Source organism: Seriola lalandi, unplaced genomic scaffold, assembly GCF_002814215.2.
Source record: "Seriola lalandi dorsalis isolate HSWRI2012SDOR001 ecotype SW California unplaced genomic scaffold, Sedor1 jcf7180002054969, whole genome shotgun sequence".
Lineage (NCBI taxonomy): Eukaryota > Metazoa > Chordata > Actinopteri > Carangiformes > Carangidae > Seriola > Seriola lalandi.
The window spans coordinates 207814-231708 of record NW_019525520.1 but is presented as its reverse complement, the minus strand read 5'-3'; the positions used below and the strand labels follow the sequence as shown (position 1 = coordinate 231708).

The window sequence follows — 23895 nt, the reverse complement described above, 5'->3', positions numbered from 1 at the left end:
TCTGAAACTCGTTCGACGGGTCAAGTGAGAGTCTGTCTTTGTGATCTTGTCACGCTCAGGGAGGGCGGCGTGATGAACGGTGGCTTCAGATGATTCATCTTGTGTTTTTATTCAAACTTCACATTATTTACATTATTTGAAACTCCTGAAGTATAATTCATGAAGCTGAAGTCATTACTGAGGCTGATGGTTTTAAAAGATCCACTCAATGCTCTCAAGTCAGTATGGTAAATACATAATGATAGCTGGAGCCAGCAGCTGGTTAGCTTAGCTTAGCTTAGCATAAACACTTGAAACATGAGGAAACAGTCTAAAGCTAACAGTTCCTACGCACCAGCAGCTCCTTAAAGGCAGCAGGACCCAGCATGGGACAACTTTCTAAAATTGAATCAAGAATGAAGAAGAATAATTGGAAATTGAAAAAGAAAGAACTGAACAGAAGTAGAAGCAGAGACATATTGACCTTTAGTATGAGTCAAACTCATGGTCTGACTATTATAAATGTTATTTTCTCAGACTTGTGAAACCTCCCTGTAGAGATACGGAGGCCATAATACAACTGTCTCCACAGGCTGAGCAGTGACCGGAGCGTGATGAAGTAAGTGCCCCATTTAACCAAAACAAGATTTTGGCCTCGTGGAGGCGAAATCTCTTCAGACGTCACACAAACATTCACTCAGACTCAAGGACGAAATGATTAGACTTTGGTTTTCAAAGGTCACAGTGACCTCAGAAAACACTTTTTAACCATTACTCAAGACTTCACACAGAAATTATGACAAAAATCTCACACACACACACACACACACACACGGTTCATGTTTTATACGACTCTGGATAAACAGGGATGTGACCTGGAACTATAGTCTGAGTGGCGGAGGGATACGACCGTGAGGAGGTGATTCTAATTTAATACAGGTTTAATTTCTGTGTCACTGTCTTGACCTTCAGTAAATCTTCCTCACGAGACTCTATAACTAACTCAGCCGCACACGTCCTCAGTCCTGCATCAGTGTCACGACAGTACACTGTGAGTGGGACAGAAGTGCGAAAGATGGAGGGGCAGTTTTGGATCCCGTTGAAATAGATGGTTCGCCCATTTTTTGATTTTAACTGCATTTAAAGGCCAAACTGTCCTTTAAACACTGAAAGACAAAGTCATGGTGGATACTGACAATCAGGAGCATTACCATTATAATCTATAACCTATAATCTACAATCTATAATCTGTAAACTTTACTCTGTGGTCAGATACATGTCCTGCTCCTCAGTCCCATTACAACTCGTGACCCTCCACAAACCTACTGCCCAGGTCTGTGATGCGGGATGATGGACACCCTCCTCCACCAATGACAGCGCCCCACCGATCATTCTCCTCCAACCACCGAGCGGCATGGCGGAGAAAAACGAGTGAACGCGGACATTGCCGAAGCGCTTTCGCTTTGCTCCCTGCGTCAGTAGAGACAGAGATCTGCGTGTGAGCTCCAGTTCACATCGGAAACAAAACAGAAGTGCTTGTATTTACATCTTTTTCTTTTATTTTTTAATTTCTCCTTTCGGACAGACATGGCGCGGCTGAAGATACTTCACATCATCGGGACGCTGCTGATAACACAAAGCGTCGCCATTATCAGGTAAACACAGTGTCAGCTGATGCTTTGTCCACTTGTACCTATGTCACATTTGGGGGAACATTCATCTCTCCAAGAGAAGCGGCGTTAAATGCAGGTTAATGCGCGCGAGTTTAACTTCCTTATTCGTGTCTCTACTGTTATAATTAGCCTCACGTGATTCCAATTAGTGTGCGATGCATTCACCTGCAGGTTCACAGTTTAACACTATAGTTCAGTTACTAAAACTTGTATGAAGTAAGAAGAGCCACGCGCTCTGCAGCAGGAAGCGGCGTGTCCGCGCGCACAATACATGTGACATGTAATCAAATCATGTCATTGCAGAGTTCCCCTTCATAAAACCAGGAGCCTGCGACGCCTGATGAGCGACAGCGGGATGTCGGTGGAGGAGATCCGGGCTTTGGCGAAGAGCAGCGGGGCGCCGGACAGCTCCCCCTCCCCGACACTGCCGGTGGAGAGGCTGACCAACTTCATGGATGTACGCACACCTGCACACCTGCACATTACACGTTTCAGTCACTGTCCTCTTCATACACAGCAGGTCCAGAAGTGACACGCCCATCGCACACAAGACGTTAAGAGTTTGTAGCGCACGCGGGTTTATTTGTGGGTCAGTAAAATATCAAAAGTTCAATATTTGAGCAGAAACTGCGACAAAGGAGGAAGTGGGGTAAATATTAGACCACGATATCCCGTGTTTACATCAGTTTTCTTTCTTTTATGGCTCATACTTTAAATAAAAGAGGAACAAGGTTGGCATGGAAACGGAAAGACCTGATCTCTCCACATTTGTTTTTTGATTTCCTGCAGCTGAGGGAACGTGAACGGACAGGAAATGCTCCTTATTCAACACAATAACACCCTGAGCAGCTGCGTCTAATGTGCCGTCGTATTGAATTGTTGTTGCGCATGCTGACGTACCTTAATGCACCTGTTGATGTACCTGTTGATGTACCTGTTGATGTACCTGTGCGCCTTCCCGCGGAGGCGTCAGTCTGCTGCGTGTTCAGTCTGTGTTTGTGTCTCAGGCTCAGTACTACGGGGTGATCAGCGTCGGCACCCCCCCTCAGGAGTTCACCGTGCTGTTTGACACCGGCTCCTCCAACCTGTGGGTCCCCTCCATCCACTGCTCCTTCCTGGACCTGGCCTGCTGTGAGTTTGCTTTTTTTTTTTTGGGGGGGGGGTTATTATTCATTCATAAATACTCTGGACTGCTTCCTGGAAAAAACACTTTGTGTGACTAAAATATTACAAACCTTTTGGGTTGTTTCACCCTCGGTATTCACACAAACATCTTTCTGTATTTTTCTTCCTCCTCACCTGCGACAGTCAGAGCAGCAGCCATCTTGTTTTCAGGTTTTCTGTCTGTCCCATACATGGAACTTCTTCAAATTTGGCACAAACATTCACTAGGACTCAAGGGTGAACTGATTTAGATTTTGGGGGTCAAAGGTCAAGGGTGTGATGACCTCACAAACCGCAGTTTTGACCCTGTGAATGCGACATCTCCACAACACCTCGAGGGAATTTTCTTTAAATTCAGTACAAACCTTCACTTGGACTCAAGGATGAACTGGTTAGATTATGGTAGTCAAAGGTGAAAGGTCAAAGATTTTTCAGCCATTACTCAAGACTTATTTTATACGAGTCTGAATAAACACGGATGTGACCTGGAACTATAGTCTGAGTGGCGGAGGGATACGACTTTGCGGAGGTTATACTAGTTTAGTGCAGGTTTAATTTCTGTGTCACTGTCATGACATTCAGTAAATCTTCCTCACGAGACTCTATAACTAACTCAGCCGCACACGTCCTCACATCAGTGTCACGGCAGTACACTGTGAGTGGGACAGAAGTGCAAAAGATTGTGTTTTTAATAAGGACGTTAACCCAGATTTTCACTTTAATTGCATTTAAAGGCCGAACTGTCCTTTTTTAAACACTGAAGGACAAAGTCGGCCTCTTGTTGTCACGAGGTAGATACAAATAATTTGCTGCTCTCAGACTCGGACACAGACATTTTCCAAAGGCTTTGTTGTTTGTAGAGATTGTGCATCATTCTGTCGTCCTCTTGATTTGCCGACAACTTCACAGAGATTCTGATATTAAACAAGCCAAATGTTCTGTTTTTCCTCGGCCCGTGGATTGACTGTCCTCTGTCTCGTTAGGGATTCATCATCGTTACAACTCCAAGAAGTCGAGCACGTACGTTCAGAACGGCACAGAGTTCTCCATCCAGTACGGCAGAGGCAGCCTGTCCGGCTTCATCAGCGGGGACACTGTCTCTGTGAGTCTGAGAGACGCTCGCTCACAAAGCTCTTTGTTTAACTGCATTCCTTCCTGTCGTTCCATTAAAAGACTCTTTTCTTTGTTTTAGTTTTTTTTAGTTTTTCTCCGGTGTTGATGTCTCTCTGCCTCCTTCTCAATCTCCCCGCAGATCGCAGGTCTGTCTGTTACTGGGCAACAGTTCGCCGAAGCGGTGAAGCAGCCCGGCATCACATTTGCGGTTGCGCGGTTCGACGGGGTCCTGGGCATGGCCTACCCCTCCATATCAGTGGCTGGTGTCGTCCCGGTGTTTGACACAGCCATGGCCGCCAAGCTGCTGCCCCAGAACGTCTTCTCCTTCTACATAAGCAGGTTGGTTTCTGACGGACGACGCAGCGACGAACGGACGCAAATAATACAAATCTAACTGTGTTCAGCCAGCTCTACGTTCACTGCCCTCCATCTTGGTTTAACTGCTGACTCTGGATTTGTTTTTCCTCCACGCCGGCGACAGTCAGAGCAGCAGCCATATTGTTTTCAGTTTGTCTGTGTCATTCTCGTCGACACGATATCTCAGTAACGCCTTGATGGAGCTTCTTCAAATCTGGCACAAACATTCACTTGGACTCAAGGATAAACTGGGTAGATTTTGGTGGTTGAAGGTCAAAGGTCGCAGGCGTGGTGACCTTCACTACAACACTGAACTAAACCACTTGTTAATTCAGCAGCTTTGAAGTTTTCCACTGTAACGCCTCTGTCCTCCGTGTCTCTCTCAGAGACCCGGCGGCGACAGTCGGAGGGGAGCTGACGCTGGGCGGGACCGACCCGCAGTACTACACCGGAGACCTGCACTATGTTAACGTCACACGCAAGGCCTACTGGCAGATTGAGATGAACGGGTGAGGGACAATCACGCGTGGCTTCGTTGTTACGAGGAACAGGGATCTGTGAAAGTGAAGTGTGGGCGGACGCACTTCCTGTTCTGTGTGTGTGTGTGTTGCCAAATTTGATCAGGATTTCACCTCAAGCTGTTACATATTTAAATCTGTGGTCTCTCTCTCTCTCTCTCTCTCTCTCCCTCTGTTACCTGCCCCCGCAGAGTTGCAGTTGGCAACCAGCTGACTCTTTGCAAAGCCGGTTGCCAGGCTATTGTTGACACGGGAACGTCCCTGATTGTAGGTCCCCGAGAGGAGATCAGAGCGCTGCAGAAAGCCATCGGAGCTCTGCCCCTGCTGATGGGAGAGGTAGAGTTCAAAAATACAAATCCAAACAGTTTGTTTTGTTTTTGGTTTTGAGAGATCGTTTCCTCCTCTCCCTCGTAGTACTTCATCGACTGTAACAAGATCCCCTCTCTCCCCGTCATCTCCTTCAACATCGGGGGGAAGATGTTCAACCTGACCGGAGAGGATTATATCGTAAAGGTAGATTCACTGATGTTTGTTGCTGCCAGTTTAAAAAAGAGAAACCAGCACCTGAAAAGTAGAAATAGGCCGATCCTTCGAGGATTATCAAATCTGTTACTGTTCAAAAACACATGAATGAATCACGTCGCTGCACTGGAACATAGTTTGAGTCAATGGGAATAAATCCATGAGAAAATAGTCAAACAAATACACCGTTTACCCGTCTGAGTAACATTCGCTGCAGGTTTAGGTTCAGTCGTTATTTTAAAGATGTAAATCTAGAATAGGCACGACGGAGAAAGGAGGAAGTCAGGATATTTAGATTAATGCACTTCCATAGGATTTGTTGACAAAATAAAATCTATCTTCATTCATTTTTTTGGGAAATAGAAACCGCACCATGTATTTTCTATTCATTGAGTTTATCTTGTCTGTCCTGATGGGCAGAAGTTAAACGACATGATGCGTTTTGCTGACGGTGAGAATCTCTTGTCGTTTCCTTGCAGGAGTCTATGATGAGCGTATCCATCTGCCTGTCCGGCTTCTTGGCCATGGATATCCCGCCTCCCGCCGGGCCCCTGTGGATCCTGGGAGATGTTTTCATCGGGAAGTACTACACTGTGTTTGACAGGAACGCTGATCGCGTGGGGTTCGCCCCGGCCAAGTAGCGACAGAGCGCCGATTGTGTGAAACAGGTTTCACTGCCTGTTTCTATCGGTGACGTGTCGTCACCTTAAAGATCCCACAGTCACAAGGATGTAATGGTGGTTGTGTTTCACTGAGGCCTGGCTTCCACATAACTCTTTCACATCTGCTTTAGAACAATGAGGTTGACACCAGAAAGTATGAGTCCTACATTAATAACCACGTGTTCTGCCGCTGAACAAAGGGACTTCAGTTCTTCACGAGTCTGTGAAGCTGCTTTTTGATTTGAGCTTTAACCAGATGTTTTGTATTTGACAGGATTCAATCAGACCTATGCATTTTGAGGTTTGTTCTGTTTTAAGTTTTTTGTAATTTAGAAGCTCTACGGGAACAAACGCACCTCAAATATTTGAATGATTTTTTTTTTTATTTTGTGTTTTTCTTCATTTCTAGCAACTGCTCCACGTTTCAAACTGTAAAACTAGAATTAACAACATTTCAGCTGGAGCTGCTTTTGTCTCAGGATGTTTTGTTTTAACACGCTTATGTGAATTTTATTACCAAATCTCACTCAATAAAACTTAACAATGACTGAAAGTTTCATTAAATATTAAATGGGGGGGGGGGTTTATTTGATTGTAACCGGCCTAAGAGCATGAAAGCTCTTAAACTACCTGCTTCGTTAGAGGGGAGGAGAAGAAACAGTCAAATATAACCATACAGAATGTCATTTAATGAAGTATACAAAGTGCTGCACTGTTCAACTCCAGAGCTGAACTGAAAACAAAAGAAAAGAAAAGCTGGGAAAAAAAATAAAATAAAATACACGGCATGCAACACAGCATATGGCTAGTATGCACTCCACAAGGTAGAGGTAGTGATCTACTTTGGGTCTGGTTTTACAATAACATTACAAATGTGGCACAGTGACTCCCCCTCGTCACAGCAGTAATTTGTAGCATAAACTAGGTCTGCGGAGGAAGACGCTTCATATGCACACAAAGATCTACTGTGGACGTCCAGAACAAAGCACTTAATGAAGCACGAGTGACACTTCACACGTAGAACTGAATCGATGCAAATAAATATTCGGCTCTTTTCTTTTTTTTTTTTTTGGTTACAAATGTACAATAAATACAAAAATATTCACCTGTTTCTCCGGATGATTATTTTAACTGAATGCACAACAGAAGTATAAACAACCCTGATCCCTCCACTTTGTACAGTGTACAAACTGGGACGGGGATTGAGGCGACACTCGCTCCATATCACTGCATTTTTAAAATTTTTTTTTATTTTCCAGTCTAAGGCTAAAAGTGAGAACAACAACAAAAAAAAAAAAGCAGCCATGTGATTATTTTGGACAACGTATTTCGAGTGCTAATTTAGAGAAGAGATGCAATAAACTCGACAGTTACTCCGCCCACTGAGGAGTGAGCTGACGCAACATGTGGAGCCGTGCGGCTTAAATTAATGAAGCTCCACTGAGTACCAGGCTAATCTAACATCGGAAAAACCTCGGCTATCAAAGCTGCTGTTTATATAACTGAGGATCTGTGAGTAGATCCCCCTTGATCAGATCATATTCTACAGAGATTAGCACCTGTAATCTATTAATATACAGCCTGGTGGTAGCTATAATCACCACAGGTCACATAACAACAGCTGATCAGGGCTGTGGGTTGTAGTTGCAGTACAGTGGCAGTGACAGCACCGTCACACTAATCCACGTCTGGCTAGCTACTCAAAGACAGACAGGGCCAGATCAGTACCTCTAAGTTAATCAGGGTTTAATGTGGACTTAAAAAAACGTGCACAGGTATGCGCACACAAACACAGTACTACCGAGGTAACGGGCTCCATGCTCGAACGGAAACCGAGACCAGAGCTGAAGTTAATACTGAGACTAATTCACCAAACGCAACGAGACCTCCTGCAGATTAGTTGTTGCTCTGACGCTGTAGAGGAACAGTTTCTGGAAACTACAACGTCCAACCAAGGGAACACCCCCGCTACAAAGATCTAGACCCAGCCTAAAGCAAGCGTACGCGATATGAAGCAGTCTACATGTGACTGTAATGATCTAGACCAAAGAGGATCTGAACTGTGATTTAAATTAAAGCAAAAACCAGTAGACAACAGCACTTAAAGAGCGTCAAACTCGAACACCGCTGCAGAACAGCTTGACGGTGCAAAAATAACCCGTGACAGAGGTTTAAGATTTATTGATAAAGCATCTCGGCCCCCGTGCAACCAAAGCAACAAGTGTTAAGACTGGAGAAGAAACCGACTGCAGACAGACAGACAAAGAGTGGCTCTGTATCAAGACAGACAGTCAGTCACATGGAAACATTTCACCGGATGATAAAATGGTGGTAACTACTTTTGGTTCAGATTTCATGAAATCACCAACAAATCAGAAACTGCATCCACCTCCGTCATAAATGCTACTATATTCCGTCCGCGGATGTACATTAAATTTCATATATCAGATTCACTGTTGAATGGAGTGAAATATTAGAAACAGTCATCAAAGCACGGGTCAGTATAGATTATATTCACCCATTCGATTGATTAGATTAGGTAGCGAACACATGCAAGCTGCAGACATTCCAAACACAGCCTAAAGTTTGGTTTCTCACATCACTGGAAACATGTAAAGCATACGTCTTTGAATGTGGCCACTGTATTAATGAAGTTTTGTCTTTTGTTTGTTTTTTTACAAAAGCTTCAACAAAACTTTGCAGTGTTTAATATTTTGTCTGCTAGCAAAGAAAAGTTGGCTCGTCTCTTTTAACTAAAGAACATTGAGTCATGACAATTTATTAGCTTCTTCGGGGGTCGGCGTACACACAATCAGCTTTACATACTATCCCTCGACACAGTGGCACCGACCCGTCTTAAAAACAGTCAACACCGTAACCACGGTAACCTCAGCTGTTCCTAAAAAACAGAAAAACTCTCCAACCGGTTAAAAAGAGCTCAAGTATGGCGTTATCCATTTTTCACGCGGACCAATCGATCCAGAGCTCCGCCCCTCCGTCGCTTCATTAATACAATGGCTTCAGTGAGAGCCGTGAACTCCGATGACCCTTCACCTCCATCTCACACCGAGATATTTGGATGATCACACCACATACAGATTTTTAAGAAACTGATCAAGTAACTAAGTAACTGCTACCGTGTGTTTCACATTTTCCTCACAGATGTTTGAAGAGGTATTGATTAACAGATCGTGTTTTTTAGGAGAGAGGAAGATTCCATGCAGATGGTTTTTTTTTTGTTTGTTTTTTTTTTTCGTCCACTGGAACCTCGTTCTGGTGCGAGGACACCGACACAGAACCTGTGTTTGACGTTTCACCGCCCTGTTGCTGCGAGGTGACGAGGGCCTTAGGGGTGGAAAGGTTGTGCCACAGCAGTTCTCAGCAGCCCCTCGGGATCTGAGAGGGCGCAGTAGAGCGTGTAGCCCAGCTCGTCCACTTCCTGTTCTGTCAGCTCACAGAATAAGTTAACTTTAGGGCTGAGGGCGCACGGCAGCCTCCCGGCCTCTAGGTGTCCCACTAGCGCTCGTAGCAGCTGAAGGAAGCGGTCAGCCAGTGCTTCCTGGGTCCAGTCGCCTTCTTTTTCGCTCAGCAACAAGATGGCGTTGGTGAGCTGGCTGGCGTTGAGCCGGTTAAGGGCAGGGTTGAGCTTGCACACCGCCTTCGCCACCTTTAGGCAGGCGCATCGGCAGCCTCCGTCCTCCTGATCCAGAGCCCTGAGCCGCGCCGTCTCAGCCACGCGGAAGCTCTGCCGCCACAGGTTTTCGTGGCGCTCCGCAGCAAGCCGATGTGGTTTAGCGATCAGCGAGGTCCCGTCCTCCATCACAAGTAACGGTAAGAAGTCCACGTACAGCCTCCTGTCCGTCTCGTACTGTACCTCCAGGGTCAGCGTTTCCGAGGGAACCACAGGACGGATGATGTAGTCGAGGACACTCCCTATAGCCGGCCAGTTGATGGAGCCGGCCACAAGCTTGTCAAAGACCTCCAGGACTGATTTAGGGGAGAGGTAACCTCCCACCATGCAGCGGTCCCAGTAGCTGCTGTTCCGCGGGAAATATTCCAAGTTCTCCCTGCGGACGAGCCAGAAACCTGGGACATTCATGATGGTGTCCTCCCCGGGGATGGACGACCACAGGTTCTTCTCCAAGACAAGAGGCACCATGAGCTGGGCGTGGTCTGCTGTAACCACCTGAGAGAAGGAGAAGGGGAAAAAATAACCTTAAGTAACCTTATTTAATTATAATACTCTTGTCAAAAAGCAGGACTAAAGGTGTGAAACCTCTTACCTGCAGGTCATCATACAGACTGCCGCTCAGGTACATCTCTCTGAGCGGCATGTCGGGCAGTTTGGCGTGAAGAAACACTCTGAGCTCCGCACAGATGTCCAGCGCTGCCCTCCTGGCCACGGCCTGCTCCTCGGTCGGGATGTTCACATTACTCTGGTAGAACTCCCACAGATGTTCCTGCAGGGACAAACGCATCCGGGCCTTCAGCAGGTCGGACTGAGTGGCCCCACTGCCTCCCACGGCAGCTCGACCCATGGCCCTCCGCAGACAGTCTAAAGAGATTGGAGGCAAATGAAAGTTAGAAGATGCATCTGTGCAGAATTGTGTGAAACTTCCTCTTCCACCATTTCAAATAATGACTTTTAAATGGGAGCCAGTGGGTAAAGGTGCAGAGGGTGGGGAGGCAGGACGGGTGTGCTCTTTAAATATTAGACGCTAAAAAACACAAAACTCTACAAGGAATAAATGAAGATTTTGACATTTTGAAAACGTGAAGGTTCAACTACATCACTGTCAAACTAATATAGAAAAGCTGGGTGACTAACTACGGCGCTACAGAGAGACAACACCCACTGTAAAGGAACAGCAACAATCCTCCAAACAGGCTGACTGTCAACAGATTAAAGAAAAATCTTCACTGGCTGAAGAGTGGAAGCCACAAAACTGGCAACTTTAAACAATGACGGAACAGATTTGACTTGACTTTTGACTTAAGAGCTCTTCTCACCTGGTTCAAAAGCATGTGCGGAAGTGGGCAGAGACTGTAGCGACCTGCTAACTGTGGACTTCATGTCATGGTTCAGTACCCGAGGTGACGAACCCATCCAGGCAGGCTCCTCCCAGCTTCTCTTTCCTGTCTGCTCCATCTTGGTGGGGCTGGTGGGAGCGCTTATGGCACGGTCATACATCTGTACAACAAGCAATTGTGAGCCCATTGGTACGGATGCTTATGTAAGAGCGTCCGTTTCCATCGTTACACATGGGAACAAGGGTTAAGGGAAAGAATTAAGAGATAAATGTCTTCTGACTCACTCTTTTGACAGCTAGTGTCGCGATGCCGAGCATGGCTGCTCCGCCCACTCCCAGCACCAGCTTGGCATTGGAAAGCATGAAGTCGATGGCCGTGCCAATCCCATTGTCATCTTTCTTTCCTTTACGGTCTCCATTCACCCCGGCCATCCTGCCACTGAGGAGGAGATAAGCAAAGAGAGTCAGAGATGAGGAAGATAGAGACAGAAAAGGTTTTGGCTTTGTTCCATTTCTTAGCTAAAAGGCTACGTCATATGTTGGGTAACTAAATTCTTAAATCAGTGATTAACCACGCCCAACATGATCTTAGTTGTTACCTAGAACAATAAAACCCTCCTCCATCATACATACAGAGCATTTTCTTCTCGTAAACCCACCTGGGAGATAAACCTCCAGACAACCTTTAACCCTCCTCCAGATGACCTGTGGCCCCTTCCCCTACATAAGCCCACCCAGTTGGCTGTTGAGGAAGAACTGGCCCCTCTTCAGTGCGTCCTCCTTGTCTGCGGGTATTGACAGGGCTTGGCAGCGGCGAAACTCGCGAGCCACGGCACGGCGGTAGTAATTGCGGTCGGTGTACTGAAGGTGACGCCCTGCGCGGAGCAGCGCCCGGTACAGCTCCAGCACGGCACTGCGAGACCAGCCGCCCATTAGGGATCACACATGGAGAGGGGGGACACCCTGGCACCTGGGGAAGGGAAAGCAGAAGTTGTGTGATGGAGGGACTGACGTTAACTGGCTGTGGAAGTATATCTGAAATATTAGTCTGGTGATATTGGTCAAAAATTCAACTGGTCATCATCATGGTCATCTGTGAATCTAACAGGTAGGAAATTGAGGGATGAGTTAAAGTAACAGTAAGAGGGTTTGCATTGAAAGAGTGAGCAATAGTTTGGGGAACCATACAAGAGGAAAGCTAATAGTGATAAGCCTGTTCTGGATTGTGGTTCTATTTACTGATGCAAAGTTAGCAAGTTAACTCTACCCCCCCATTTCATCCCTGAGCAATGTCACAAATATTTCATTCAGTAACTAACTCCTCTCTGCTTTGTAGAAATAAGAGAAAACATACAGCTCCATCGCCAGTTAAGTCTGTTGTAAGGTACAAATACTTACAAACTGCTTATCTGATGCAGTGTCAGCTCCTACAGACTGAACTGTTAGCTAACGTTAGCAACCATGTAAATTTAACCACTTATACAAATAGACTCGCTGTTTGCCTAATGTCCAACGACTGTTACATGAACACTGCCACCGCAGAGGACAACACATCAACACAGCGAGCTGCCGAGGTCCCCTTGTCTTTAGAAAATGGCTGGCTCAACGCAAAGTCACACATCTCATGACTAGCTTGTTAGCTTGACACGCTAACGAACTAGCTGTTAGGCTAGGCAGCGCTGACCTTACCTTCAGCCGGCCTCACAGTCAAAACACACTCATTATAAAATCGTGGAATATGTAGAGGCAGCGAAAACACGAGAACACGCAGCGGAAGAAACACGAAGAAACTCACGTTTCAGAAAATTAGACCAAAGAGTTTTGTCTTCAGACAGAGGCAGAGCTCTGCACAAGCCGGGGGTCAGATTCGACAGTGACACCGGAAACAAATATGCCACTACTCACACACTACTTCCGGGTTATGATTTATTTCGTTACAGTACGTTTATAAATGACGGCTAATTTTATATTAACGTTTACTTTATACTATTATTATATAATATTAATGTTATTATGTAAAATTAATTTATAATTATATATGATATAATACTAATTAGCTGCTTGCCAAATCTGAATCCCTGTAGATGATGTAATCAGGAATTTAAGTTTTATTTCATGTTTGGTTTTTAATGATGTATGAGTTTATTCTGATTGTTGCAATTAATCAATAGACAGATAGATCGATAAAGTGATGAAACTGACACTACTAATGCATGATAAAAAACTCACCTGTCCTGTGTATATGACTCTAGTAGCTTATATTCAACTGGAAAGCAAGCTCATTACAGTAGATTACAATCTAAGCTACTTCTCAACTGAGCCTGAGTTTTGCCACAAAGTTGGTGTTACCGTTAAAATGTCATATTGAGTGGTTTCTGCTTAGCTTAGGCTAAATGGCCCACGCATCTATATTTGTAAATTTATTATTTGGTGCACTACTTAACATGCCTCTCAGGCAAATACTGATATATGCAATTGATTTAGTTTAATCAATCACAAAACATGTCATTAATTTGACACCTTTTTTGATAACCCTTGATATAAAAGAACCATTTCATCACCAGATCATCACAGCTTCTTACTTTGTTCATGAGGTTAAAGGTCAACATGTGCTGCCAAGCCATCATCTCTAGTTCACTGACCAATTTGGTGAAATATTGATATTCATGTTCAGCATTTATTAATTACCTTCCTATTAGTATAACAGTATGGCAAAGTTGTTGTGGCTCAACCAGAAGACTGACATAGAGCAAATCACTCTGCTGTCATTTTAAATAGTTGATGATGCACATTGTAAAATGATTTTATTGAAATCTGGTGGCGACACATTAAATCTCATTAAATCTCTCACATTTAATCTCAGATTGTGCTATAATATTATCTAAAGTTAAGATTCTATATTTACACACACACACACACTTCAGCTTTGTGATATTTGTACCTGTGCCCAGGGTTCTCTGACGGCCTTGAACCAATGACATCATCAGAGACTCCTACAGGAACACATCCCATTGGCCACATCAGTAATCCATTCAGATTGGTGACTGGTATTTATTTGCTCTGTTATTATTTTCTTAAGATTTAGAAATCATTATTATTCCATGAACAACAACACAGGTACATGATCCATATGACTTGAACAAAAATCCTTTACATAAAAAGACAATGTGATAGAAATAAGACAAAAATTAAAAATCAAAAATGACATTATAAAGAGCAATATAAAGAATTTGCTTGTATAATTGATTATACAACATTTATGGCCAATAATTAGGACTTTAACAAATGTGTTTGTCCTCACAGTTACTGAAGAATTTACAGACAGGTGACAAATTAAAGGAAAAACCTGAAAAAATTAGTGAAACAGGAAGAAAATGCCCCCGTCCACAACGGGTGAAAATGATGTAAATCATGTTCCGTGGCCTTCACAGTCACCAGATCTCAATCCTAATTGAACACCTATCTGAGACTGTGGACTGATGTGTTAAGACAGTTCTCTCCACCACCATCTTTAGAACATGAAATGAGGGAATATCTTTCGGGAGAATGGTGTTCAGACTCTTGTAAAATCAATGCCGAGGAGCAGTGAAGATGTTCTGGCGATATATTTGGTGGCCCAACATCTTACTAAAACACTCTTCCTTTAATTTGTCTCCTGTCTGTGTTTATACAACTTATACCAAGTAACAAAATTATCAGTTTTTCTCCACAGAATGAATATACTGAAACAATACAAGTTGAACTTAAACTCTTCAGTTATTTTCACTCGGTAGTTGCAGTGATACTGTAGTTTTACCACTAACAAAGGAAGCCAACATTCAGTGTAACATGATAACATTTAAAGAATAACTAATTAAATACTTTGTTTAAGATTCATTTTAACTAAAAACTTAATTTTCAGAAACATTTTTATTTTCTGCAGTACAAGGGTCAGGTGGGACTAATGGCTGTAGGAAGGTTCCTCTGGCCATGGAGCCAGCAGGAAAAGATAAGAAAGAAACCCAAAGCTGGATGAAAGTCCCAAACTCTGGAGTATTGAGACATTTTTATGGTAAAAATCCATATTCTATTCTCCTCTTTGGCCCTATTATTACAAGTATATTGCATCTAATGGCCTAAAAATCCAAGACGAACTTATGATCAGGGCATGTATTTCATTCCTTTCATCCTAGGTATGATATGTATGTCTCTAATGTCGTCATGCTTAAGCAGCCAACACAAGTAGCGCTCCGTCCCGATCCCCCATCCACTGGTAAGGAGTGGTTTCACTTGGCGAATGTTAATGTACCATTTGTAGGACTGCTCAGGCACTGCATGGTGTCTAAGGGCCTCCTGCACCATCTCGGGGGTGGAATGGCGTTCTCCAAGACCCACAGTCTCACCCAGCCCCAGCAGAAGGTCAGCAGCTTTGGCTTTGCTCTGCCCAGTGCCCTCCACATACGCCTGGTAGAAGGGAACGCCCAGATGGTCCATCTCAGTCAGCCAAACAGCACCACCGTATTTCTCTATCAAGACCCGCTCTCCTTTGCGTGTTAGCTTTCTGCCGAACTGGGGCTGGCCATCTTGGACCCACTCCACACAGTCAGCAGAGGGCATCATGGGAATGGCCTGGTCTAGAGGGACTCTTGGTAGTGCGGTTTTCCCATCCAGCTTACTCAGCATGTCTGTGACATGCGTGAGGGTCCCAGCAGTGTTGAGAATTATGTCTGAGTGCTTCTTCAACATGGACTTGGTGAGATGAGCCAGGTATCCCTCAGCCGTGGAAATGGCTTTGTCCATGTCACCCAACAGTTCACACTCCACATGGTAGAACTGGTTCAAGTGTGTGGCATCAGGATCTTCCCCTCTAAAGCTGGGAGATATGTAGTAGGTCCCCGGCAGGTTCTCCTGGAAGCGAAGGAAGTATTCGAGAACAAACTGCATTGAGTCGGCCAGGTAGATGTCCTGGCCCAGCAGGTTAACAGAAACTGGCTCTGAGTCGGATCCCAGGCCCATCGGCGAGGAGATGGTGTCTGTGGTCAGAGGGGTCAGAGCGTAGGAGTACTGGCAGGAGTTGTGGAAATATTCCACTGTGCTGTGGAAAAGTGTGTTTTGAATCTGGAACATGTTGCGATACCAGTGGCTCTTGATGGCGAGTGTGGAGTGGGATTTAGGGTCTTCCCATGAATGTGGAGGCCTGCTATCGGTGATCTTTGAGTGGATTGTTTTGAGGGTCTCAGCATCAGCGGCTGGTCCATCCAGCGACGACACATATCCAGGGTAGCTTTCGAAGCGTTCTGGTCGCAGCTCGGCAGGCTTGGTGCCATCTGGTGAAGGTAACAAAGGGATCAGCTTGGCATGAGCATAGTCAATCTCAAAGCCCTCAAAGATCAGTGCAACACCTCGGGCTCTCATCCCCTCTTCCAGTAGCTGGGAAACCTTTTGAGTGGCTAAGATCAGTGCTTTGTAGTCAGCCTCGTCCAGTTTGAAGACGTCACTGGACAGTGGTTTGCGTGGCACAACGACAGTAAGTCCAGGGGTGTTTGGGTATGGTGTGAGGAAGGCAACATGTTCATTGTCTTCCCACACTCTCCACTGTTGCTGCTCTCCACGTACAATACGGCTGAACAGGTTGTCATTAGAAGGGTCTCCAAAAAAGTCATAGCAAGAGGGTGCATTTGGTGTTGGCAGTCTGCTTCTAATCTTGGCTTGAACCTGGGTCAGTGCTTCGTCATCCCAGCGTGGGCCACTTTTTGAGGTGCAGTAGCTGAGATCGTAAGCATGGAACTCCTCTTCGCCAGCAAGATGGGGCTGCCATTTTGGCTCTAAGCCATGAAGTGGGAGCAGTCGGATTTGTGCGGGATGATCAGAGGTTGGATTGAAAACCATGGCACAGCGCTGCACTCCCAATCGCTCACATAGTAAGCTCGACACAGCTCTTGCGCCTTGTAGCATAGCCACAAAATCAGGTGTGGCCAAGTGGAAGATGCTGCTTGCCCCGCTAAGAGTTTTTCTTGTCAGGATGGTTGACCCAGGGATCCAAGGGTTGGGATTCAGGTAAGCAACCAGCTCATCTGTTTCCCAGATCACATTAGAGAAGTTCTTCAGAGGCCTGAGGACTTCTACTCGTGAAATACCGCTTATCATTGACGCCACAAACATCACGCCAGCATTTGTTTCGATGATGGCTTCACCTTTATTGTCCAAAGCAATGATACCTGCACAGATCCCATTCAGATTTTCAGCCATCACTTCTCTACATGCCTGTCTAAGGTTATAGCCTTTGTGATGGTAGAGACTGGCTATTTTCTGGGCAACTGTGTGCCTCAGAAATACATCTCCATCTCCAGAGCAGGTGATTGCTAATTTGTCGTCAGCATATATTCCTGCCCCGACTACTGCTGTATCCCCAACTCGCCCTTTCAGCTTTCCTACTAACCCACCTGTGGAGGAGGCGGCAGCCAACCCATGCCAGTGATCCACGGCCACAGCTCCGACTGTTTGAGGGTGATTGTTTTTTGAGTTATTTCCACCACTGAGCTTTGCAGTTAACTCTCTGTGACGTATATCAGTGTAGAAATACTCATGTCCAACGGGCTTCTCCTTCTCCTCCAGCCCTTGCAGAAACTCCTCAGCCCCATCTCCCACAATGAGTGAATGTGAGCTTTTCTCCATGACACACCTGGCTGCTTTTATTGGGTTCTTTACAGTTTGCACACAAGCAACAGATCCTGACTTCATCGCATTGCCATCTACAATGGTTGCTTCCAATTCGTTTTTGCCATCTTTGTTGAGTACCGAGCCTTTACCTGCATTGAAAAGGAAGCAGTCCTCCAGAGCTTCCACTGACCTCTGAACTGCGTCCAGACTCCTGCCGCCTTGTTGAAGCACTTGGCATCCGAGGGTTAAGGCTGTCTGTAGGGCAAACTCAATAACCCCAATCACTTGGGTGTTCAACATCATCTCTTCTCCTGCTCCACCGTGAATCAACAGAGTATAGTCTGGACTCATGCCTGAGGTGGAGTCAACTGTGCTTTTAGCATTGTTTGGGTGATATGTCTGTCCATTAATTTTCTGTGTTTGACCCTGTTGGAGCAGACACTCCAGGGCTCCCATCTGGTTTGCAATGGCATATCTAACAGCTAATAGCATCACTAACTTCAGGTTTATCTTCAGGTTTTCTTGAAGCTTCTTCAGCGTCAGAGCAAAGCTCCCTTTCCCATTTAGCACGATGCGAACCTTGTCTCGTTTTCCAAGGTAGGTTACAGCCAGCTGATCTTGGGCGTAAACGTTCCCTACTCCACACTCTACACCCTCCATCAGATCTGTGCCAGTGAGGTACACAGATGGACACCCAAAGGGGTCCAGAAACTTCTTCAGTGGATTGTCAGATGGCAAAGATCGACGCAGGGCAGCTAGATGGGGACCAACACCATGACCACTTTTGGTGTTTCTGATGAGGCTCTTATGCTCCAAGAATGCAACATGGAACAAGCGTAGAAGGTCGGTAGTGTATTGGATTTTGTTATCTGGGCCAACACAGGATGCCAAGGCACCTACTAACTTGCGAGAATGCATGGTGAGTGAATAAGTAGGATCACATCGGCCATGTTTGTAGTGGCGCATATGGGTAGGTGTGACAAGCATGTGACTGGCAGCGGCTTCCCCGAGAGTCTGCCTCAGGGAGAGCTGCAAAGAGAAGTTGATCCAGGCATCATACAGGCCTCTCTGCCCTCTCAGAGTAGAAAAGACATCAGGATAGGAGGACACATCAAAAGTGAGAACTGGATGAGTTGTTTTTAAGTCAGGGCTTGGTTTGGGGGTGTTCACTCCTTGCAAGGGGAATGTTAGGGAAGATGGACAAACAGAATTAACATTGTTTACTGTGACAAAGCCATTCACATTTTCTGGTTTAGTACACACTAGGTTCAAGTCAGCAGTCTCAGACAGGTTGTACACACGCTCTGTCACAAGCCCAGCCACCATCCCATCCACAGCACTGTGCTCAAACACCATCCCAGCTGTGCCGTCCTTGAACACCACCAGGTTCACCACCTGTCAAAAAAACAGAAAACATTTTTTCAATCCACTGAAACACAGCAAGCATTGCTATTTCGCTTGCCTTGTTAATGTTCACTTTCATACTAACTGTTCTGACCCTTATTCACTTTTAAAGAGCCGACACAGAAATGGTAATTGCAAGCTTTGCTCTGAGAGTATAACTGAATTATGTAGTCATGTGTGTGTCTGTTTTAAAATCCTCCAGTACCTTATCATAGTATCTCAGACATGGATTGTCTCCTCCTCCTCCCAGCCTCACTGCATTGAGGATATCGGCCAGTTCAGAAGGTGCGTTCAAGTCTTCCATACAGAGTGTTAGCACAGCGCTCTCCATCAGCCCCAGTGACGCTGCTGCTTCCCCTCCGTGCTCCAGGATCTCTTCCCTGATGGAAGCCCAGGTTTTACGCTGCAGAGCTGAGAGGCTGCAAATGGCGGAGGGATCATTCTGTTTTCCTGCGCTCGGTTGATCCATCACCTGAGTCAGCTGGTTGTAGATGTCAATGAATGGTCGAGCTGAAACTGGCCCATCACTGCTGGGACGCCACAAAATGTCAACAGGGAACACTCCTCCAACACAGGTGATGATGGCATGCAGGCTTTCTGGGTAGACCTGGAAAAGACAAAGCTACAGATTAGAAATAGCTCAACATACTTGGATCCAGTACTTGGATACAAGATTCACATATTTGAATTTACTGCCTGAAAACTTAAACCCCTCTCCAGATGTGTCCTGCCAGTTATCTTACTTTAATTTGATCGTGACTCGTGCCAGGAATCCGGCTGGCAGCAAAAACCTCAGATTGCTGTGTGCGCTCCATTGGCACATCGCCCTCCAGTAACAAGGGCTCACTGTACAGCTTTGCTGCTGCCCAGAGTAGAGCGGCTGCCCTCCCCAGCTGGGTACATGTCTTTGCTTTGGATGGAAGAAGAACAACAGGGAGGGCTGTGGAGGTGGGCAGGGGGTCAGCACACGACAGCAGACCCCTCTTGAACTGCTCTGTCACCCAGTTCTCCTGGCCTGCAGCTCTGGTTGCTAATTTCTGCTGGGCCTCTTGAAGGAGCTCCCTCTGCTGTTCCAACGCACTTTTGAACTCCGGGTAATGGTCAGGACTTAGAGTGAGCTGCAGGACACGCCCCACTTCTTGCAAGGTGACATCCAACTCTGGAACAGGGTAGTCGAGAAGGGTCATCCTGTTGGTATGGAGGAGGCTTGATGGAGAAGGAGAAAACGAGTGGAAGAATCAGTGGTGACACCGGGGAACTGCACACTGATTTAGTTGAAAATGAATATAACATATATACACAGCAACCACAAATACTTGGCACATTTTATATGTATATACTCAAAGCAAACAAATGTATTTAGCCACAACAAACAAATGACATTTGCACACAAGCAGAAACAAAACAACTTTTTTTGTGTGTGTGTGAAATGTGTCAACAAATATAGCATGAATGTAAATACATTGCTAATATAAACCCAGTGACATTTGTTTAGTACTAATTAGCAAATGTTAGAATGCTAATATGCTAATCTATGTCAGCATTTAGCCCAAAGCTCCCCTGTGTCCACCTTACAGAGCCTAACAAACTATACCTCAGACTTACTGTACATACACACAAAAACTGGTACAGTGCAATATATTATACTGCTTACGTTTCCTTCACATGACGTCCAACCTTTCTCACATTAGTGGAGCCAGTGGCTTAAGTCAATTATTTGAATTATGGTGAAGAGGCTAAAGAGGCCAACACAGGTCTCTTTGTGTATTAATGTGGTGAACATGGGTTTATGTCTGTGTGAGACAATAACCCGCTGGATCCTAGTAATGGCTGATAAGTAAAACCCATCTGCTCACACGTGGAAGCAGTTAGTCCCGTTTTGCCACTCCCCCCAAAAGCTTGGCTTTTTTTTTTTTATCTTGCTGGTTGTCATGGAAATGCATCCCTCGCTGTATGACTGTTTGAAAATTAGATTTGTCCTGATTTGTCCCATCAGCTCAGGTCGTCCACACAACGCTGTCTGTCTCTATTCTGGCTCAGGATGGATTCGGTTTCTGTGAGGATGCTGGTCTCATGATACCAATATCCCAATTACAAGTCGGCAACAAGCAGTGCTACCAATTCTACCACGACATATTTTAGATATTATTAGAAATCATTTTCAACACAAAACTACAGGACTTTTGTCTTATATTCTGTAAGATGATCAGATGTTATGGACATTAAACTTGTTTAAATCGGTCTCTTAAAACAGGCAAGATTAACAAAGCACAAACAATATTCAGAAACTGGAACCTTTTCTCTCATTAATTGTTTTTACTTTAAACTTTAAATATAAACATGTTTTCCAGTTTAGCTCCAATGGTATCTCCCCATGCAGATGTTTTTTGGTTGTGTTTGCTGAGCTTTTTAGATTTGAGGTGAAGGGGATTTTGTTTGTGCTGCTCAGCATTGAAAAAGATTTAAGGAATATTTTTTGAAAACTCCAATAGCAACATTATTTTCCAGAAACTTGAAGTTGCTGTTCAGATTTCAATGAGACTATTTTCTGCCACAGTGAGGTGGATTCACATAACGGGACATTGATTCATTATGTGTGATATTAATAGAGCTCAGGTTTAGTTTTCATCTGATTTCACCACAAAATGCATCTTTTGTGAAAAAGAAAATAATTTAATATCCAGTAAAAACATTATTCTTAATAATTATAAAGACACTTTTTTGTGTTTGAGGAACTATAAACTTGTTTCTACTCACATTCTCAAGACAAACAATCTCCTTAAAAACTGCCAAAAAGCAATAAAAGTGACAGGAGATGACTTTTTTTTTCACTTTCTACAATGTTGACAGGTTTGTTTTATTGCAGAAAAAAAAAAATCAGCTTACCTCAATATGGAAATTTCTCAAAGATCTGGCCAGTTGGTAGGATGGAAGGACAGTCAGTGGGAGGAAAACCAGGTTGGACCACAACACCAAGGGTTTGTCTGTAATGAAGAGGCAGTGACTCCAATTAAGCAATTCAGTTTCTTGCCTTTCTCTCTCTCTCTCTCTCTCTCTCTCTCTCTCGCCCTCTGTCTTCCGTGTTTGTTCATGTGTTTTGTAAACCATTACATGTCTGTTCCATAGTCTAACTTCACCAAAGCTACCAGGTGCCTCGAGTGACTCTCCCTCCCTCCTTCTTACACTTGTTGTCCTTGTGGTTATAAACTCTTTCTGAGCAGTGAATCATATTTAGAATAAAAGTTTTTTATGTGCTCAGTGATCAGAGACTGACGACCCACGATAACTTTAATAAAATCTGTGAGAGACGGTGACAATATGATCCTGTAGCATCCTGATGTTTTAAAGCAACATTCAGACTCATCCATTATTATTGTTTTGAGACCTGATTCCTCCTTTCATGCTTAATTAAAATAAACTGAATGATTGGTTTAGACTGCCGGTCAGACAAAACAAGACACAAACTACAGGATGTTGCTTTGACCTCTGGGTAATGTACTTAACGTATTTACCTGTTACTATTACTTGACCTTTTCAGTCCCAGGCTAAAAACTAAATCTTTGCACTTCTTATATTGACCTGTCTCTCAAAGTCTAGCTTCAAATATGGATGAATTGCACATTTTCCTTCTCAGAATAACCAGAGCTATTTGAAAGTGAAATAAAATTTGATGTGAATAGTTGCGTTCAAGATTTATGATGGATTATACACACGAGTTGAATTTAGGTTTGCCAAGGAAAGAAATGCTACAAATGCATTTTATCAGAATATTGAAGTTGTGGAATATGATCAATCATTACAGAACATAAATACAACATTTAGGTTTTACTCAAATAAACCCATGTCCCTAATCTCTCTGATATCATACAGGTCAATAGAACAGCGTCATAAGCACTAAACAACAGAGGTAAGTATTCAATCAGCTCTTTACAGCCTCTTAGAATGAGACACAACCAGACCTAGATGCTCACGTGTTCTTTGGATTGCCATAATCACATTCAGGGAAGGGACACAAGCAACAATCATAGCTCGTTTTGCTGATGAGGACCAGGGTGATTAATATGGTGATACGCAGCAACACAGAGCAATTTGTTTGTTTGCAAGCTTCGTCTGAACAGAAAAGATATTTCACCAGAATATAATAATTACAACACGGAGTATCAATCCCCTTGGCAAGTAATGAATGAAGTTGGTCTGCTATATTTTTAAGGTATGTGGGGGGTGGGGGGGCAAATGGTTAGTTTGATTAATACCACATGAGCACAAATGCCCTGAGCAGCAAAGTCCACGTGTCGACTCCGTCCGCCGCCTGGACCATTTACCTCATGTCATTCCTGGGCTCTTTCCTGTCTCTCCACTTCCTGTCTGTCTGTCTCCATCCATTAAAGACATAACATTTCCCAGAAGAAATAAAAAAGTACGTCCCGGCATCAAGGCCTCAATTTACAGATATTAAAGGACCTCGTGTATCTTCAAAGACCAGCAGCCACATAAACTGAAGAATGTGTCTTGTGTTCAGGCAAATCAACTGTATACCTTTGAGACTGCTACTTGTTTTGTTTGGTATCATAAAATCAATTATATAATATATTTTAACTGTATTATTATATTATATACTTTTATATTTTAATGAACACATATTCAGTTTAGTGTGTTTGTGTTTTTTATTTGTCTTTATTGAACCCATCATGCATCTGTCTGTTTCTGCTGTTCAGCTCCATAATGTTAAATACAAGTTTTTAAATTCTCAGCCAGGAGATCAGCTGTAGAGCACGATCACTCCACTAGGTGGTGCTAATACTAAATAAGGAGGGACATGGACCTCCTGTAATAC

General features: G+C 44.4%; 4 protein-coding genes across 4 annotated transcripts; 1 reads left to right on the top strand and 3 right to left on the bottom strand.

The window, feature by feature from the left end:
* The first annotated feature begins 1429 nt into the window (after nt 1-1429).
* Nucleotides 1430-6535, top strand: napsa (napsin A aspartic peptidase). Its single transcript, XM_023395793.2, has 9 exons — nt 1430-1634; nt 1956-2109; nt 2660-2783; nt 3800-3918; nt 4069-4268; nt 4673-4795; nt 4996-5140; nt 5219-5317; nt 5806-6535. The coding sequence occupies exons 1-9, from the start codon at nt 1567-1569 to the stop codon at nt 5965-5967; spliced, it is 1194 nt and encodes a 397-aa protein (XP_023251561.1). The 5' UTR covers nt 1430-1566; the 3' UTR covers nt 5968-6535.
* Nucleotides 6536-6656: 121 nt separating this feature from the next.
* mief1 (mitochondrial elongation factor 1) lies at nt 6657-11450 on the bottom strand. The gene is made up of 4 exons (XM_023395792.2): nt 11304-11450; nt 10999-11179; nt 10272-10543; nt 6657-10174 (listed from the first exon to the last, which is right to left on the bottom strand). Exons 1-4 carry the CDS (start codon nt 11448-11450, stop codon nt 9335-9337), a joined length of 1440 nt encoding a protein of 479 aa, XP_023251560.1. The 3' UTR covers nt 6657-9334.
* Nucleotides 11415-12897, bottom strand: LOC147817373 (mitochondrial ribosome and complex I assembly factor AltMIEF1-like). Its single transcript, XM_087170939.1, has 3 exons — nt 12814-12897; nt 11678-11988; nt 11415-11457 (listed from the first exon to the last, which is right to left on the bottom strand). The coding sequence occupies exon 2, from the start codon at nt 11949-11951 to the stop codon at nt 11739-11741; it is 213 nt and encodes a 70-aa protein (XP_087027065.1). The 5' UTR covers nt 11952-11988; nt 12814-12897; the 3' UTR covers nt 11415-11457; nt 11678-11738.
* Nucleotides 12898-13783: 886 nt separating this feature from the next.
* LOC111646375 (uncharacterized) lies at nt 13784-21998 on the bottom strand. Its single transcript, XM_023395855.2, has 4 exons — nt 21948-21998; nt 19805-20267; nt 19267-19668; nt 13784-19052 (listed from the first exon to the last, which is right to left on the bottom strand). The coding sequence occupies exons 2-4, from the start codon at nt 20246-20248 to the stop codon at nt 15159-15161; spliced, it is 4740 nt and encodes a 1579-aa protein (XP_023251623.1). The 5' UTR covers nt 20249-20267; nt 21948-21998; the 3' UTR covers nt 13784-15158.
* Nucleotides 21999-23895: the final 1897 nt, after the last annotated feature.